A 20,135-nucleotide genomic window follows, 5' to 3' on the forward strand; every position below is an offset into this window, starting at 1 on the left:
ACAGGTGTCTAATCTGTTCTGACATGACCTATTTAAAGGGAGCAAGCGTCAATATTAAAACGGTTTCAAAACAGCGAGAACGACGAAGGCCTGCAACCACGACCAACGTTTAAATTAGATTCTGGGTCTCTAAGTCACGTTGGGGTTTAATGAGGACGACGGGGAAGTCAGCAGAGCTGCAGCAGGACTGAGGTTATGTTAATAATCTTGTTCTCCTGGAGCTTTTTCATTCTGCACATCTGACTCTCCCTGTCAGAACATGTGGAACCGTCGATCTGTTCCTGTTAAAAGCACAGCAGCTCTAACAGACGGCCTCGTGTGGAACATCCACTTTTATCCACTAATGAGAAAAACCCCGCAGCTCTGCATCATCTCAAGAACTCGGCCATGTTCCTTTGTGTTGCACAGAAACAATAACGTAATACTGAAACCAAAGGGAAAGAAAACGGGAAAGCATCACCACCGTCTTCGATATCACGCTGTAATCGTTCACTCAGCTCTGGCCACATCAAGCTGTACTTACTTGACCTTTGGTTCTTGATGAAAAAGAGCTTCAGCCTCTCCTTGAAGGTGTTTTCATTGACATAGAACTCTACCTGCACCCTGCGGGAAAAGGAAGAGTAAAACGCTCATTTAAATGTGCAAATTCAAGCATGTGCAACACAAAAGCTCCACGTCGTGTCAGGAAACAGACTCAAGGTCCGCACACGGACAGTTGGGAGTCGGCCCTTAAAAAGGTTGGATGGCAGAAGAGATGCAGGTGTGTTGGTGTGACCGTCAGAAACCAGAGCCAAGAGATTTTCTTAGTTTCCACATGAACAGTCGGGTTTGCATGTATTTCTGTTCATTTGTACAAAACAAATGCAAATACAGTTCCATCAGTTTTCTATAGATGAAATAAAAGAACTAGCAACGTTTTATGAAAATAAACTTCAATAATGACTTAATTCTGCACAAAAATGTATTTCCACCATGGAAAACCTTTATCACATAAACCAAAAGTTCAGTCGGACCTAGTGTGCAAGAAACAAAGTCTTACAATGCAAATCTACATGGTCCACGTGCCCATATGTGCATGGCATGAAGTTACTGTGCAACGTTTGCACTATTGTAATAAACAATACAACTTAAACGTAGAGCGGTTTGGACCCCAGCTACGGTGCACCTGTCCTTATGTACACGTGTAATCTACAGACACTGACTTTAAACTCAGGCCAGCGGTTTAGATCGCTCCACTGAAGCACCAGTCCAAGCAGCCGGACTCGTTAGTGCAGGTGCACAAAAGGATTACACATTTGAATGCCTTCTTAATATTTCATGCATGCCTAGGAACTCAACTATGATCTAGAAAATTGTTTACAGAGTCTGCGTCCCTTGGGTGTCGGGTAATCTAGTCACATAAATAAACGAGAAGACGACAGAACAGCTTAGTGAGCGCAAACAGAAGTTTCCATTTATAATTAAAAACGTAATCTACATCAGGCTTTTCTCACCGTCCACACGAAAGCCTGTTAAAGAATGAACTACATGGAATTTAATAGTTTTAGGGGATTTGACCAATCACTGATGATGAAGCAGCAGGTGTGGGCAGGCAGTGACGGAGGCCTACATTAGTGTTCTGCAGAGAGCTTGTTGTCACTAATGAGCACGAGGGGAAGTAATAATGGCCCCACGGTCACATGGGGAACCCTTTGAGACGTCTACCTTGTCTGACACGATGAATACATGGTAGGAGAGGAAAAGGCAGCACGGCAGAGTTTAGGCGCAGGTAGGAGACGTATGTGGAAGGAAGAACACGAGGTGTGAGCCATTAGATCCCCTCTCTGCCTTTTCCAACTCCATCGCCATAGAGACAGCTTCCAGAGCAGAAATGTTCAGTGATGTGTGCGTGTTGCTCCTCTCAGCACACCGCCAATCCCTTAAGTCTCTTTGAAAGCAAGCATGCTGCTTTACCACGCGGTCAGCAGTGTCGAGTTCTCTGTTACCTGGGAAGCAGGACAAGACAAAGACCGACGATGGCGACGGAGGCTTCGTGTTTACCCAGCTTGTCTACACACACAAGCAATTAGCCGTCATACAGGAAAAATGAGAGCAGCAGAAAAAAGCTGAAACACGACTCCACCATTTACCCCGTCGAGCAAGTCTTCTCATTATGTCATCGGGATGAGATTTTCTGAGTAATAGCCACCCAAACCCAGAATGTTGTCATTTTTTATTTCATCTTTCGTAGAGAACGTTTGAATGATTTTATTGAGATCTGAGAAAAGCGAACGATGTTTTCAGAGCTTAAAGCTTAAATGAGGTAAATCCATAAAATCCAAGAGTCCGATCTGTGAGCTACATTCTCTGTTCAAGCCTTATGAGATCCAATAGAAGATTTTCTTTTTACCCCAAAGTCCATTTTTGGGTTTGGATTTATAATAAACGTGTTAAAATAATGAAATATAAGAAACCAAAACAGAAAAGAGCTAAAAGTAAGCTCTAAACAGAATAATTCATCCCCTCTGCAGTCAGTGTAACTGCTACTGGCATTACCCTGTTGCATCAATGCAATACTCAGCATGTGTCCAATACATGTGCAATACCAGATGTGCATTAAAGAGCAAGTCACCCCCAAATCAACCTTATTTCCCTGATAAACTGTATAAATGTGTGTCTAATCGTGCTGCAGACACGTGTAGTCAATAATTTTGCACTTTAGTGCATTTTAGTTCAAATTTAATGTTCTGCCTAAAACTGTCAGTGTTGTGCCGTTGTCAGGTAAAAACTCTGCTCTGCATTTGAATTTAAATCTGCCATCGCTATTGGCTAAGAGGTACCCTAGAAGTTTAGTTGGTACCATATGATGTCACAATGTCATTAGCATGTGGCTGTGTCTCAATTCAGGGTCTGCATCCTTCGAAGGACCCAGCCTACTCGGCCGACGTGGGCTGGGTCCTCCGTCGGCCGAGGAGACCGGATGTTAACGGCTGTGAACTTCTTTCAATTCTATCATCTTCACAGGATCCACCAAATACATTTAAAGGTAGCGACGCTTCAGTAACCTCTGATATGAAGGTGTGATGTACTGGTTTAGTGAATGCGTTTGCAGTGCTCTCTAGCAGGAATGAAGAGTAAGTTGTACTCTGGGTACAAAAAGCGCCGGCGCGCCTGTTTCAGGTTTTAGAAGATTGAGCTTCCAACAGGATTTGGAGTCTTACTTCCTGATGTTTGGACAGCTCACCTCTGATTGGCTAACAGAAATGCGACTCCCCCACTGACTCCGTTTGCTTTGCATTCTTGATGTTTTTTATCTCCACAAATAACACAAGCCCTAATGAGTTCTGCTGTGTGGTGGTGTTGCTAATGCTAACAGTTAGCTTCTATAAGTCGAGACGTTTCATGCTAGTTCCTGGACGCTAAGCCAACAACAGCCTTTCCCGTCCCGAGTCAAGATGGGTGAGTTCATGAATGTTGAGTGAAAGTGTGACGTAGATCTGTCCGGGTTTTCTAGAGCTTCACCGTCTGTTTTCCATCAGAGGCTAACGCAGGAGATACGTGTAGGAGACTATCTTCATGATCGAAACCCAGAGTGACCGATTATAATCAGAAACAATATTTAAAAAAATGATTCCACACCTTTAACCTACGTTTAGCACATTTAGCAGCATGAACATCACACTAACGTCACCTTCATAAGAAAACTCTGTTACTAGCAGATACTGCGTCCCTTCAGCAGGAGGGCTGGAGCCATGAAGTGTGTTGAAGTGTCCTTGGGCGAGTCACTGAAATTGCTGTTGCTTCAGAAGCGCTAATTTAAGTACTTTGTACGACTAAAACAAGGTTAAAAAGTGTCAGAGAAGTTCAAAACAACATGAAAGCTAACAGCTCAGGGGTTTTAAACCAATCAGGTGGCTAGACAGCTTCTGCTAAGGTCTAGGGCCTCTGGGCTCAGACAAATTCAGAATAACTGCATCCCGTCGCTGCAGTCCTACCTAAGGACTGTTTTCTATCCTCTCCCTTTTCCAGCCTTTGCTCGGATACTCGTCTGACAAAAGCAAACAGCTGAAAATAACCATTTCCCCATGCACCGCCCCTGAGAGGTGCCTGGCCTAACAGCTTCAAGGCTCTAAAAACATCACAGCTGAACATGAATACTCAAAGCAGCATCTTTGTTTTGAGCAGCTGCTAAAACTTCCCACGCTGAGCTGAGAGCACGTGTCCGAGAGCCCGCCATGGAGCACAAACAGCTGAACGGACTTCAGGTGTAACAGGTGTAAACTAGCCTTGTATCCTCACTGCAGACTCACCATGAGAGTACTGTTTTAATCAGCTGGAACAGATCCGGTTAGCTCAATGGAGGATAAAATGACTCGAGATGCAGATTAGAAACATTGGGAGCATGAAAAGGTTGTCTCAGCTCTTTGGTAGCATCTGCACACTGTGTGCATGTGCAAAAGAGGGTGAAGGGTAGGTTACTTAGCTGCATTTGACCTTGTCAAAGTATGTTTTTTTTATCTCAAGTCTATCCAGAATGTTTATGTGTATTTCTATATAATTTAAGCACATTTTCAGCTAAAGAAACAGAAACTTCACTGTTCCTTCTGCTGCTCAACATGCTCACCAGCTACACAAATCTCACTACTCGAGCCATTATGAACCCACATCCCAGAAGATGGCCGACGCCTCTGCTACCACAGGAAATACTTCTTCAGAGTTGTGCAACAAATGAAAGTGCTGCATCAGAAAAACAATTACCAGCAGCTGAACGTGTTTAAAACGTTCCTGATTCTTGATCCGTGCCTCGAATCCAGAGCCTCCCGCTGCAACATACAGACGACCTTTCGCTGTGTGCAGGACGGATGTGATACATCCTGCCAGCTTCATTTCTCTACCACCATCATCAGACCATTACGGTGATGGAGAGAACTCTCGGGTGTTGACGTGTTCATAGCTCAAGGCTCTCACGATTCAACAACATCAGCATCTCCAACTAATATAGTTCTCAAAAACACCCAAAGAGCAGTGAAACCTCTGCAGGAGGACGTCTGCTGGCACAGATCGCCCAAACTTTTCTCGCAAAGCAATTATCTTTTAAATGAAAGGGCAACTTGTGCTGATGGATTACTTCCTCTAACATAAGACGTTCAAACGTGATTCATCAAGGAGACGCCAGACAGCTGCCTCACCCTAACCCTCACCCTGACCTAAAAGGTCCGATGAGGGGAGCAGGCCGTTATTTTTAACCATTCTGCTGAATCTGAAGCAATGAGATCTATTTGTTGGGATCTGAGTTAAGAGCGGCCAATTAAAAGATATGGGTTTAGACTTTTGAGAAGTGCATATTTAGTTTTGTAATCAACAACCTTAAATAAAATCTGGGAAGAAAATCCACATTTCTAAAAGGTTAATGCAAACCAGCTCTTACCAGACAAGTTTCAATTAGCGTAAACATTTTACTGCGATCATTATGTTAACGCTAGGAAGTCGATGAATCTGTCTGAAGCGTTTAGTATCTGCCCCCCCAGCTCATATATAATGAAGGTTATTAAAATCCCTGCAGCCATCCGAGGACAACAGGACACACATGGTGAGAAATCCACATTTACCTTTAGCTGTGCAGATTTAGTCCAGAACAAAATTCATTAAAAATCAGATTTACTGTAATAAGAATCAGTCAGCGTGTGTGACGTGCTTTTGTGGACTAAGGCTTATTAACGTTTAGCTGCTATACTTTTTCAGTTTTCATTTAAACAACAGGAGATTTGGTTGTATTTGTTTAATAAGCTGCACTCAAATCCTGTTTCAAATCCCATTTTATGTTAAATTTATGCTAAATCATGTTTTACTCATTAGCAAGCACAAACCCCACTGCAGGGACACACATCTGGATACTTACCACTTCTGCACTACACTCACTACATTAGCTAAACTAAACATTTGAGTTAGAGACTGATGATTTAAAAACTCATCACAAACCAGCTGAAACATCTCTTAATCACTGTCTTTGCAGCATGCCTTGTAGATGCAGTGAGCACATATCATCTCCATGTTTAACTAACATTAGCAGCAGCATTAGGTTCCTCTGTGATGTTTCTCAACTCCGATCACACAGGATGAAGACTCCAGCTACGACACACACAAAAAACCAACAGGTGTGGGCTGCATGGTGGCACAGTGGTTAGCACTGTTGCCTCGCAGCACGAAGGTTGCAGGTTCGAAACTCGGCTGTGGCCTTTCTGCGTGGAGTTGCGTGTTCTCCCCATGCATGCGTGGGTTTCCTCCGGGTACTCCGGTTTCCCCCACAGATCACAACATGCCCTATAGGTTATAGATTGTAAGTCGCTTTGGATAAAAGCGTCTGCCAAATGAATAAACATAAACATAAACATAAGTCTAAATGGTCTTCAGGTGATTTTACCAAACAAACACATGTATGGTCATGCACAAAAACTTCTGTAGTAAGACTGTGAACGGAGGTTCGTGATTAAGATGGTGAAGCACAGTGGTGGCGTATCCATGATATGGGATAGCTTCTTGCCAAAGCTACAACTCCATTAGACCATAAGCATCATGCGACACTCAACAAAAATATAAAGGCAGCACCTTTGTTTCTGCTCCGATTTTTCATGAGATGGACTTAAAGATCTAAAATTCATTCCAGATACACAATATCACAATTTCTCTCAAACAATGATCACTAATCAGTCTAAATGTGTGGTAGTGAGCACCTGTGCTTTGCTGAGATAATCCATCCCACCTCACAGGTGTGCCACATCAACATACGGATCCGACATCATGAATAGTGCACAGGTGTACCTTATACTGCCCACAATAAAAGGCCACCCTGGAATGTGCAGTTTCGTCTCACAGCAAAATGCCACAGATGCCACCATCATTGAGGGAGCGTGCAATTGGCATGCTGACAGCATGAATGTCAACCAGATCTGTTGCTCGTGCATCGAATGTTCATTTCTCCACCATAAGCCGTTTCCGAAGGTGCTTCAGAGAATATGGCAGTACATCCAACCGGCCTCACAACCACAGACGACGTGTAACCACACCAGCCCAGGACCTCCACATCCAGCAGGTTCACCTCCAAGATCATCTGAGACCAGCCACTCAGACAGCTGCTGAAACATTTGGTTTGCATAACAAAAAAATTTTTGCACAAACTGTCAGAAACCGTCTCAGGGAAGCTCAACTGCATGCTCGTCGTCCTCATCGGGGTCTTGACCTGACTCCAGCTCGTCGCCGTAACAGACTTGAGTGGGCAAATGCTCACATTTGATGGCGTCTGGCACGTTGGAGAGGTGTTCTCTTCACAGATTAATCTCGGTTTACATTGTTCAGGGTAGATGGCTGACAGCGTGTGTGGCGTCGTGTGGGTGAGCGCTTTGCTGATGTCAATGTTGTGGATCGAGTGGCCCATGGTGGTGGTGGGGTTATGGTATGGGCAGGCATCTGTTATGGACGAAGAACACAGGTGCATGTTATTGATGACATTTTGAATGCACAGAGATACCGTGATGAGATCCTGAGGCCCATTGTTGTGCCGTACATCCATGAGCATCACCTCATGCTTCAGCAAGATAATGCACGGCCCCATGTTGCAAGGATCTGTACACAATTCTTGGAAGCTGAAAATGTCTCAGTTCTTGCATGGCCAGCATACTCACCGGACATGTCACCCGTTGGGCATGTTTGGGATGTGCTTGACCGGCGTATATGACAGCGTGTACCAGTTCCCACTAATATCCAACAACTTTGCACAGCCGTTGAAGAGGAGTGGACCGACATTCCACAGGCCACAATTGACAATCTGATAAACTCTATGTGAAGAAGATGTGTTGCACTGCATGAGGCAAATGGTAGTCACACCAGATACTGACCGGTTCTGAGTCCCCAGACCCCCAATAAAGCAAAAAACTGCACATTCCAGGGTGGCCTTTTATTGTGGGCAGTCTAAGGTACACCTGTGCACTACTCATGATGTCAGATCATCGTCTTGATGTGGCACACCTGTGAGGTGGGATGGATTATCTCAGCAAAGCAGAAGTTCTCTCTATCACACATTTAGACTGATTTGTGAACAATGTTTGAGAGAAATGGTGATATTGTGTATCTGAAATGAATTTGAGATCTCATGAAAAATCAGAGCAGAAACAAAGGTGTTGCGTTTATATTTTTGTTGAGTGTAGTTTCATTCAGTCTTCTAGTTTACAGACGCATCTTGAGGAGAGGTACCAACTGCCAAGACGTGACAGGATCGTCATGGAAACGTATCGCCAGTGTATGGGTCATGTTTACAGACAAGCATCCCAGAGACAGGAAGAAGAAACTAGGTGTTTGATATTGGCTTTTTCACCAATATGCCGAATAGTCTATCACTTACTTTGTGATGCTGACACATACTAACCCTCCCTCATTAAACAGAAAAACTCAATCATTTTAGGTAACTAACGCCACATATCTCCTGGCAGGCATGCTTAAACTTTAAACATTATCAGTGAAAAATATGTCACCTATTCTATAAGCTTGACCAGTTGAGCCAAACAAGCAAAAACATCTCTAAAACTAAACCTCTGAGCCGTCATGGTTGAACAGTTTGAGTGAAATTGCCAAAGAGATGGTATGTAAACGTAAAAACCAATACTTTTAAAATTAAATCTCAATGCCATTTTCATCCAATAATATCAAACATCCCTAGCCAATAATTGTTTTGGCTGTCACTGACACATTTTATTTCTTTTTTTAAATTTTCTGTTATTCTGTCATGTTCTATTAGGCTGTGCAGGTTGCAGAGAGGTTGTGGGCATAGCAGGGTATTAATCCAGAGTGAAACGGGCCGTCCAAACTCCAGATCTCAAACTGACAAGGGCCAAAAACAAATAAATGAATAAAACTGACGTGCACAATCAATCAATACATCAAGAGTATGCAACGAAACACTTAAACTACCTTTTCACCATTTTTGGGCAAATGTTAGTAAATTTAATTATGAGCAAAATAACTTTGACAAAACATCTGGTGAAAAGGTAGCCGAGAAAGATCAGCTCTTCAGTACCGAGTTGCCCTACTGAGTGTGGAGCACGGCTGTTGGATGGTTGAACGTGGTATCGTCCACATACGGTGAGTTCAAAGACCACTGTGAACTGTGCAACGTATGGGTTTTGTCGTGGTCCAGTAATCACTGCAGACACATTCCATGCCATGCAAGCATGATGCTGCCAGGGACTTACTGGGCATTGGTTGAGTCCATACTGTACTCCTCCTGATACCTGGATGCAGCACACATGGACACAAATAGGCACAAGTTATGGTCGGTCCCTCAAAGAAAGAAAATCAAGCGAGGGGTAGAAGGAAACTAGAAATGAGAAGGGAAGAACTGCCACTCAGGAAGCCTCTCAGATTTACTTGCAGTTTGGGTCAGAACGAACAAACGTTTCACTTTTAGGGAGAATCTTAAAAGCAGTTTGCAGAAAATGGGTCCAAAAGGAGAGCTGCTCTTCGTTATACAAACTAGTATTGCTTTGAAAGGTTAATGAAGTCTAATTTGTTTTGTGATTTTTAACCAGCCATGTGCTGCTGAGATTTCTCCACCACAGATTTGTTGAGTTCCAAGTCCACCAACAAGTAAATTTACACATTTTCAGAGGCAAAATGGATTTTCCTGCATTTGACCAGCAATACAAAAGTGTATTTCCAAGAAATTCACTCACAAAGCATGTGAAAGACAAACACTTATTTAATAAATGATGATGTAACAAACAGCTGAATACAGAAAAGATGCGACTCAAAATGCAAACCAGGAGATCTGAGAACACACCCAGACTACACACAAGCTTTCCATATTCAGATGAGTGTGAACTAAGCAAAGGTGTGTAACACTGAGGGCAAAGAAACATTTCATTTCATTGATTCACAAACTAACATGCTGGGTTTATTTTCTCTATTAGAACAAACGGACAGAATTACATCATTTAAAGCTGCAAAAAGCCAACTCACGACTACGACACACTCGGAGCTCTTACTGAGTGTGACTCAGTCGTTTTAGATCAGAGCGAGAAAGCTTCGGAGAACACGTTTGCATGAATAAAGAAACATAAAATAACACAAACAACGCTGTTATTCCCAACGACTCCAGCTTTTAATATGATGCAAGAACATTTAGGAGAATTGTCTCATATTTAAATTCCTCTTCAGTTCTAGCCACATTCAGATGCGGCACCAACTTGCACCTTTAGTAATTAAATATTGGACATCTTCCTGGTTATTTACTAAAGGAAGGCAAAAAACCCAAATGCTGCCTTTAAAGCATACTAAACTGATCTGAGGCTAATCTCTTTGATTGCAAGGGAAAGTTTACACTTTGCATGCGTGTAGCCCGTCTTTTACAACACTCTGAGACCACAGTGATGCCATTAGGAGGTGGTTAGTCTGCTTGCATCTGGGAAAATTGTAAATGACAAGAGAAGCATTAGCTCTTATGTTCTGATCTTGTGGTCCATTTGGTGGTCGGTCATCTGGCAGCACTCCGACAAGCAATAAAGATCCTATCTGGCTGCTAGCAGCTATAGCACAGATTAACACATGCACCATTTAGCTCCATCAGCTCACAACAATCAACATACAAACTAGATTAATTTCTAAGCTTCATCATCAAAATCTCAGAAAAATAAAGTAATATTCTGAGGTAAAATCCTAAAGAGTAGCACTGATGGTCCTTACCCCTCCAGCTGGTGGCCACTGAAGCCCGGAGACAACAAGTGCACAATGGGAATCACTTAGAAAGCATCCTTCTATTAACTTTCACTAAGAACTGCCTCAAAGGCCGACCCCCTCTGGGTGTGTCTTCCACATCATCTCAGCAGCACACAAAAACAGATCTGGTCTGCTACAATCATTCAAAACCACCGTTTTATTCTGTTTTGCTTCAAGTGTTGCTTAAAAGTCTTTACGTCAGTGGCTGAGAGGCTTTATTTAAATAAAACTATGGGTGCTGTGTCATTTACCCCAAGGACTTCATCACATCCCTTCACTGGATCTTGGATGCTCAAATGAAATGCAGGTAATTGTTCCATTTTCTGTGCAATAAAAAAAAATCTGTAAACTGATTTCTCATCATACTGAAACCAAATAAGCAGAAAACTTAGAGAGCTGAGCGAAGGAGATCTGCTGGGAAATTCACAGCAAACTGCAACAAAATGGGCCTTTTCGGTAAACGTTGCTATGCAAACGTGCTAATTCTTCTGCTCCTTGATGGGCTTCCGTAAAACAGCCGAATCAGAAAGAAGCCATGTTGGGTAGTTCAGAAATTCTACTGTAGCTCTGCAGAATGATGATATCTGGCCTGCTATTGCGTTGCTGTTCTGGTTTAAAGCTACGTTTTCACCCTTAAACACAAACATGCTCAATATTCACCAACCTGGGAGCTTCAGGAGAGGTAAAGAGGAACGGGCATGGAGGAGTCGAGGAAACATGAAACTAAGACGTAGATCAGCTTTAGTCTAGAGAAGATTTTAAATGAACTTACTGAGTTTGTCTGGAAGCTCGACTTCTTCCTTACAGTAAAATTACTTTCAGGTATCAGATAAGTTCGCTGGGTTTCAGTTTCCTAGGTTACCATGTTATTATTTTAAATAGAAATTCAATTACAAGATATTACAAGGAATAACATAACTAATGTCTACAGCAGGGGGCCAGAAGAACACATCAAAGCTGTTCTTCCGCTGAAAAGTCAGCAGATGGTAGAAAGTCGTCGCTGTGAGCTAATCAGTCTAAACATCTGCTGTTTGTAACTGGATTCAATGTTTAAACTGGTAATGAGAACAAATCCAGCAGCTTCTGCTGCTCTCTAAAACCATCACATTCAACATGGATGATGTGACAGAAATAAGCCATTCTCAGACAGAATAAACTGCATACCTGGACCAGTCTGCCTGCTCTTGCAGCTCATTTACTCTCAGGTAGCGCTCAGCCTGCAGGTGTGAGACACCAACAAGGATCTGCTCCATAAAGTCTCACGATATAAACACAAACAAGAGGAATCGAAGAGAGATCACTTATAATCTACGGCTCTTATTGATTTCCTTTTCACACTCTCCTTCCTTTTACTCTCAAGCTGGACGCAAATCCCACCCGATCACATTTCACAACCTAGAAAAGCTCTCAGGCTTCCCTTAACATCCCGTCCGTCTGTTAGGAAGAAGAAAACTCGAGATCCTTAAAAATAAATTCAGTTTTCCAAAAGATGGTAATTGAGTGACAAGGGTTGGCCAAAGACATTTATTTATTGATTTTTTGGGGATGTTTCCTGACCCAAACTGGGGTTCAGCTCTGGTTGCCCTGGGCAACGCGCCAACATTTACATTAGGTTTCACATCCTGAGCCACTTGTTAGCAAACAAGCAGAATTGTTCAGATTCACTAAACTTATTGGAAGTTAACTTCTTTCATTCGGTCTTCAAAGCAGTTGTTGAAATATTCGTTGATCAGAAAACATTTGCAGCAACTAAGAGTCATCTCCATCGGTGTCATCTGAATTTAGTCTCATCGTCATGACGCTGCCAATTTTCCACTAAACATTAAGTCCAACTTCACCAGAGTCAAAAATGTTGAATCAAAGGGAGAAAAGTTCAATCACGTCTTCCCGAAACAAACGTGGGAGCGACTGTTTTAGTAATTCTCTTCAGAATTTAAACAAAGATAAACTAGAGAGACATTAAACTGAAATAAAATAAAAGCACAAACTCTCCTTTCAGTTAAAACAGCAGAGCAAATCCCTAAACAGCAACATCTGTTCACATCTGTCAGCCACAATTACGATCCAAGAGGGAACGTTGTATAATTGTTTCTAGTGATGTGGATTCGATAAAGTAAGAAAAATACGTGTTTTTGTTTTTAACAAATATACAAGGTGGATTTTGGATTTATTACACCTTATTATTACACCTAATAACATGATAGTCATTACATTTGATACAAACATCTAACAGATATGATGCAATTTTTATTACTTAAAAATTTCACTACTGAAAATGGTCTGGTCAAGTGGTTAAAAGGAAATAGATGTAAATGTGTGATGAAACACATTAGAGGACCAGAATTATGGGAGCATCTTTCTGAATATGTGCCAATAAATAAATAAATAAATTAATTAATTAATTAATAAACACCCTCCTGTTTTCAGCAAAAGAAACACCAGTTAACCTCAAAATAATGACGCAGTTGTATAGCCGAGGAGTATTTTGTTCTAGAAAAGGAAAAAGGCAGCATGATGCCACTCAGCCGTTCCACCTCTGCACAGAACACACCTGATCTGTCTAACACATGACATGTGGACACTCAGACTGTGCACGAGCTGAAACATCCCACAGCACCTTTTTAATATAAATAAGAAGACGTGTCATTCAGATCTCTCGGTTTGCATTTCAGGAGCATCCATCTGGTTGTCACCAGTTCTGCTCCAGCGGCGCGGCGCGAACCGCCTCTGACCCAGTATAAACATCAGATTTCATGAAACTGTTATGAGAATGCAGCATCGGTGAGTTATGTAACGCACTGCAGCCACTAAACCGCCGTGATGCTGGGAGGAAAATGACAAACGAGTGAAGCGTTTGCTCTAAATCTGATCTGAGCGCACCTGACTACGTAGGAGGCGCAGAAGTTGCTCAGATGTTAAAACGCCGACGATGAGACGCCGTGCGTAACGCTCATGACCAACATATCCCGGTGCTACCGGACGGACAGCTGCAGCTGATAACGGATTATTAATCACGGTGCAACTTGGAGATAATTAGGAGTGAAGTTATCAGGTGCAGCACGCGCAGGCATCGTTTTCTAGATGCTGCATTCAGAACGCCGTGGAGCGGGACGTGCAGCAGCTGTACCTTTGGCCGACATCGCTCCCAAACGAACCCATGGTCCGGAGGGAGCTGGACGGATTCACCCAGGTGGGTTCTGGGGTTTTCTGCACATCTGTCTTCACGTCTGGGTCGATCTCTGATGGCGAGGGCGTCCGCTTAGCGCCTGCCATACCTGCTGAGTTACCTCCAGCGACGCGTTTTTCTTCCAGCTGGTGTCGGAACGGGTTAAGTCAGGGACCTGCACCGCCGGAAACCCGCATCCTGGTCTCACTGGTGGTGCACGAAGGCGGAGGGTGAGCGCTACCCCACCTGACGCATAGCGAAGTCCTCAGACCCACGGAGGGAACAGTCAGGCTGCCTCCTGCTCGTGGAGTCTTCCTCCATCCCTGATGAAGATAAGAACACCCAGCGCAGAGCGGAGACTCACGCGTCGTCACAACGTAACGTCCAGAGCTCCGCCAACCCGCAGGCTCTCAAACCAGTTACATAACAAGAGAAAGTAAATGATCCCGGAAGTCCCTTTGATCAAATCAAATAACCATCACTCTTCTCTCATTCGTCTGATAAAACCCACGGATGGTAGATCTTAAAATGAAAAAACCCAAACTTTTCTGGCAGGACCTGCAGCAGACTGGATTTACTGCAATAACCACAAACAAATGCAGGTGGGCGTGTAAACAATGATCAGCTGATTTGCATGGAAACACACCTGTCTAGCAGACACACAATAACCCAGGTCTGCAGGACCAACATTCACACACTGGCCACTTTATGGTCCTGCTGGAAGTAGCCATCAGAAGATGGGTTCACTGGTCTCAAAGGGATGGACATGGTCAGCAACAGTTAGTACTCAGGTGTGTGGGGGTTTAGCAGGCTCAGGTGACACTAGGGGCCCAATGGGAAGACAAATCAGACATTCCTGCAAAATCCTTTGTCCCCCAGCGTAGCTGCTACTCGCCGCATGGCCATATTTCTACTGGTTTTCCCCGCGTTAATGCTTCATCTGTTTTTCTGTAAGGAGGACTTGAAGTTCACTAAACTGATCTTCTATTCTTTGTGATTTGATGACATTAACCTGGTCTGGTGCGATGAACATTAGTAGTCCTATTAGCCTTCACACAAAACCTAAATAAGTGCTTTCTTGACATCAAAATGCACTTTTTTTGACTTGCAAAAAAAAAGGGGGGGGGGGGTTGGAATACTAGGCTCCCTATGGTGAGTACGTGAATGGTTGTCTTTTGGATGAACTGGAAATATGTCCAGGATGCCCAGCTGTTTAAGATGGGTGGGTGTTCATATAAACGTAAAGCTGCAACGGCAAATCTATTGAACAAGCTTTTGAAAACAAACATGGCGAGGGAACTGTCACCCTTCCCCTCAGATACCTCCCCCTGGTCGCATCTGCTGGAATTGGAAACCCACATTGCCAGAGGATACGAGATATTGCTAAACACCAGTCACTGTTTTCTAGGTCCAAACGTCCTTTGTTGCCCGTGATTTCAAATGGTTTTTGGTAACACTTTACAACACGGGTCCCTTTATTAATGTTAGCACTATATTAAGCATGAATAAGCAGAGGATCCCTTTGCTAACGTTCCCAATATTGTTAACTATCAAGTTTCCGGTGAGAACAAAGGGTGGGGGGTGGGCTGTAAGTACTAAGCAGCTGTCAATTCTTTATTTAATAGTTTATTAAGTAACAATAATAAAGGGACTCTTAGTTAAGCGTTATCAGTGTTTTTCTTTTTGGGACTGGTAGTTTGTGCTAGTTGAAGTGGTAGCAGCCGGCTGTTTCTACTTCTCTGAGATTACTGAGCTGCAGACCTCTCACACCACTGGTGTTCTGTTGATAAAAACGTGAGTGCGTAACGAGTCTTCTGATGGCTATTTCCAGCAGGATAAAGCGCCGTGTCATAATGCTCGAATCATCTCAGACTGGTGTCTTAAACATGACGATGAGTTCACCACTCAAATGGTCTCCACAGTCACCAGACCTCAATCCAACAGAACACCTTTGGGGTGAGGTGGAATGATGTGCAGCAACTGCGTGATGCTATCATGTCAACATGGACCAAAATGTCTGAGGAATGTTTCCAGTACATTGTTGAATCAATGCTACGAAGGATTAAGGCAGTTCTGAAGGCAAAAGGGGGTCCAACCCAGTACCCAACAAAGTGACCAGTTAGTGTATAACCTTCAGACTTTTATGAAAAAAGTAACATCACTTCTCCATCCTCCCAGGCTTCTCCATCACTGCAGCCTACTTGTTCCTAATGTTCCTAATGTCAGCGCAGCCACACATGATTAATGCATTCAGGAAACACAGACCACGCTCACTAGAAGAGACCTTTTGAGTTCAACGTTCAGAAAACACATGAACTCATGGGAGTACTGGGACGTAATCCCCAGTGGATGTGTGAAAACACCCCATACAGATATATTCATGAGGTGACGGCTTAATTCTGATTTATGAGGTTGGTGCTGAATTATGTTTGCTGTGGTAGATCTGTGCTCTGGGTTTATTATTTTCACTCTAATCAAATTAATTTTATTATGAAATTTAAACAAATTCTGTCTTCATTAAGGCAAAACTGAACCCAGAACAGATTACTGAACATATCTGTGATCACATTGTGATTTTATTGTCATGTAAACTCAGTTTGAACCCTTGCATGTTTATTTGTCCAACATTAAGTGTGTTATTGTTAATTTTATTCATTCAGGCTATTATTTTATCTACCTTATTTTATTTGTCACCCTTCATGTCGTGCCAAATGTTACAGGAAGATGCACAGATCAACAATTTCATTGCATGACTTGACATTTCCTCTGCTATGCTCGACAGTAAATAAGAAATTCTGACACAACTGGGTGATATTCTAAAAAGCTATTCTTATCCATTCCAAATTGGGAGACTATTCGATTAAATGGGATGAAGTCCAATCCTTCATATATGTGTTCCAGGTATAGGATTCCTTTATTTTTCCAGTCCGGAAGGTTCATCATTTTGTTATTTGCAAAATGTCAGGATTGTTCCAGATAGGTGTGCGTCTGCATGGTACTAGTGAAGACTCTGTCATGTTAGATACTCCCACCATGCTGTCAGAGAGGTGCTGATACTAATACTTTTGAAGCCTTCATGTTTTCTTATGCTTGAGCTAATAAATGGTAAGTCTGAAAGCTCTATCGTATTGCAAAGTGTCTGTTCTATATCTAACCAGGACTCATCTAGTGGGTTATCTTGCAACCATCTTGGTATATATTGCAGCCTGTTGGCTAAGAAATAATAATAAAAGTTGGGTAAATCCAGTCCTCCTCTGTCTTTGGTCTTCTGAAGCGTTTTAAGCTAATTCGTGGAGGTTTATCCTGCCAAAGGAATTTAGTAATTGAGGAGTCCAGAGATCTAAACCAGTCAGCTGGTGGTTTGTTTGGGATCATCGAGAATAAGTAATTTATTCTGGGTAAGACCATCATTTTAATTGTAGCAACTCTCCCCATGAGTGATATTGGTAAGGATTTCCATCTTGCAAGATCATCTTCCACTTTCTTTAAAAGTGGGATGTAGTTTAGTTTGGTTAGATCTGCTAACTTGGGAGAGACATTAATTCCCAGGTATGTGATATTCCCTGACTCCAATTGTGTATTAAGTAAATTGACAAAAGAGAAATTAATTGGTAGAACTGTGGATTTTAACCAGTTTATAGAGAAATCTGAAACTCTTGAAAAAGAGTTTATCAGTTCTATTGAATGGGAGAGAGAGGATTGAGAATTCCGGAGAAAGAGTAAAACATCATCTGCATAAAGTGTCACAATACGAGGATGGTTAGGACCCAAAATGCAGGTACCCAGGATGACACGAGGCAGGAGATGATATAAGGAAAATCCTTTTATTTGTAGGATGAGTCCAAAAATAAAAATAAATCCAAAAGAGCTGGAAGCCAAAAATCCAATAAGTCCAAAATAAAAACTAGAGACAAATAAACACTAAAGACTAGAGAAGGCTGAGATCCAAAATACTAGAGACAAAAACACTAGAGACTAGAGCAGACTGACAGAATACCACAATGGACCGACAAGACGGGGCTTATATACACTGGGGAGGAGCAATTAGGGAAACAGGCAGCAGGTGTGTGGAGTGAGGGCTGGAGGGAAAGCAGGTGACAACAATTACCTAAATGGGGAAACAGAACCAAAGGAGGGCAGATAAACCTAAAACTATAAAATAATGATAATGTCCTGCGGGATGATGTGGGTGAGGGGGTGGAGGGTCTGAGTTTGGAGTGTCCGGACGTTCCCTGAGGGCGGGTTCACTGGGGGCCAGTGATGGGAACGTTACTTTTAAAAAGTAATTATAGTTACTGATTACTTTGTCATAAAGTGAGATTATAAAAGTAACTAATTACCAAGAAAAATAACTACTTAGTTACTTTTTTCCATTAAAGCATGCAAGAATTACTACAATAGTGAAATATAAATGACTAATGACTGGAACATAATGAAATGTATGTCCAAATGTTTTTTATAAACCTGAATAATTTAAATAAATGAGCACTTAAAAGGAGGAACTACTAACAGGAACATTACACTAACCTAGACCATTAAAAGGTCACTGTGTGATATTTAACAAGACCCCAATCAGTTCAAATTTAAAATTGCAAATAGAAACACCTGTAAAGGTTCCCGAGCCTTTAAATGGTCTCTCAGTCTAGATAAATTACAGAAATAAATGTAATTTTGTACAGTATTCTAATTCTTCCAGCTTCACATGATTGTGTGTTTTTAGCAGCATTTCTGTTGCTGCTAATCTAGTAACGGTTAAATAAATAAATAAAATCCTTTAAAATGACACTAGAAGAGGCACAAGCCTGATGGAGGACTTACATTTACTAACGTGGGTCAGACCCAACCACAGAAGAGCTGAAGCTGGGTGGTAAACACACACAGGTAGTTCTGATAACACCTGAGCTCCATGCCGTCTGAGACTGATGCATCAGTGTTACAGCGGGACTAAAGACATGATCAGAAACAGGTTACAGCTGGATGATCTAGGAAGGTAGAAGATCAGGACGTCTGAGCGGTGAACAGGTGAGCGGACCTTCGGGACGTCCTGCTGTCACACCAAGAAGGGCACGGCTGCAGATCCACACCTGCAGCCGTAGATATTCATCACGTCTTCCTCGTTCTTCACGGCCGTGATGCTCTTGGATGAAAACATCTGCCTCTTTAGCTGCTGATCAGCTGATGACAGCTTCAACACACCGCGCTGCTTAACGTGCGTTTTTTCTTTTGATAAAAGAAGTCGGTAATTAATTAGCTTGCTCGTTACTGAATTTTTTTTAATTTTTTTTAGTAACACGGTTATTTTAAACGGCGTTATTCCCATCACTGCTCTGTTGTGTCTACAGCAGGCAGTGACTGAGACGGTGAGGGTCTCCGCCCACCCGGCCAATCATCATCGTGTTTGTAAGTGCGTTACCGACACCTCTCTCTCCCTGGCTGCAGCTGAAGTGTGGCGGTCAGAAAGCCTCACGCTGCTGCTCAACGTTCGACAAGCACATAGTAACGCACAACCTTCCGTGGGTGGCATTTTGGCAACGGAGGTGCCTATTGGGGCCAGTGGGGGAGCTGGCTCCCTGGGGGCTTAGGCCAACCAGGCATTCCTCCCCATCCCCACACATTTTTCTCCTCCTGCTCCCTCACATCATCACACAACCATGCACATAGGACCTTGGGGGGTGGAGAAGTCAGGGGGTGTGGGTATGGACCCCATTTCTGCATTCCTGTGACAGCCTGCCCCCCAATTTTATTTGCACCTTAAACACTTCCACCAACGGCATTCCACGCAAACACACACTTAGGGCCTTGGGAGTAAGCACATACAATGGCATTTGGCAGGGGGATCTTTCAGCCTCATCCCAGGTGCCAGTGCCCACTTCCAATTTTAAACTGCACTTAGGCACAGAGGGCTGTGGGGGGAAGAGGGGTGGTGTGGTGGCATCAGCTTGCGTAGGCCAGACGATGCCCGCACTGCCCGCTCATCACAGCCACAAATACACCTCATCAACACACACTAACACCATAATGGAGCATGCGGAGGGAGACTAGGGGTCTTAGCACACCTCTGTTGTCACTTGGCTTCCCGGGGCTGGAGGCTAGGAGGGAGATCTGGCCGTCTGGTTGGGGTCTGGGTGGTGGGTTGCTGTGCTCGGCATTGGGCGGGGGAGCCTGTTCATCAGCACCCCAGCAGAAAGGGTCAAACTCTGGTTACCGGTGATGGTTGTACCCCATG

The 20,135-nt window shown here is 43.1% G+C and overlaps 1 protein-coding gene across 7 annotated transcripts in view; it reads right to left on the minus strand.

Moving 5' to 3' along the window:
• Positions 1-20,135, minus strand: part of kcnt1b (potassium sodium-activated channel subfamily T member 1b) — a 192,768-nt gene that overhangs the window by 151,637 nt on the left and 20,996 nt on the right. For 3 of the 7 annotated variants that reach the window (XM_054730240.2, XM_054730242.2, XM_054730243.2), the window contains exons 4-5: positions 9,222-9,260; positions 524-603 (exon numbers count right to left, since the gene is read on the minus strand). In XM_054730240.2, coding sequence (XP_054586215.1) covers positions 524-603; positions 9,222-9,260 — 119 coding nt within the window. Of the gene's footprint in view, positions 1-523; positions 604-9,221; positions 9,261-13,870; positions 17,232-20,135 lie in introns of those variants that run through there. The other 4 variants (XM_054730247.2, XM_054730241.2, XM_015960575.3 and 1 more) reach the window with 3 other exon arrangements.

This window comes from Nothobranchius furzeri, chromosome 10 (genome assembly GCF_043380555.1).
Source record: "Nothobranchius furzeri strain GRZ-AD chromosome 10, NfurGRZ-RIMD1, whole genome shotgun sequence".
NCBI lineage: Eukaryota > Metazoa > Chordata > Actinopteri > Cyprinodontiformes > Nothobranchiidae > Nothobranchius > Nothobranchius furzeri.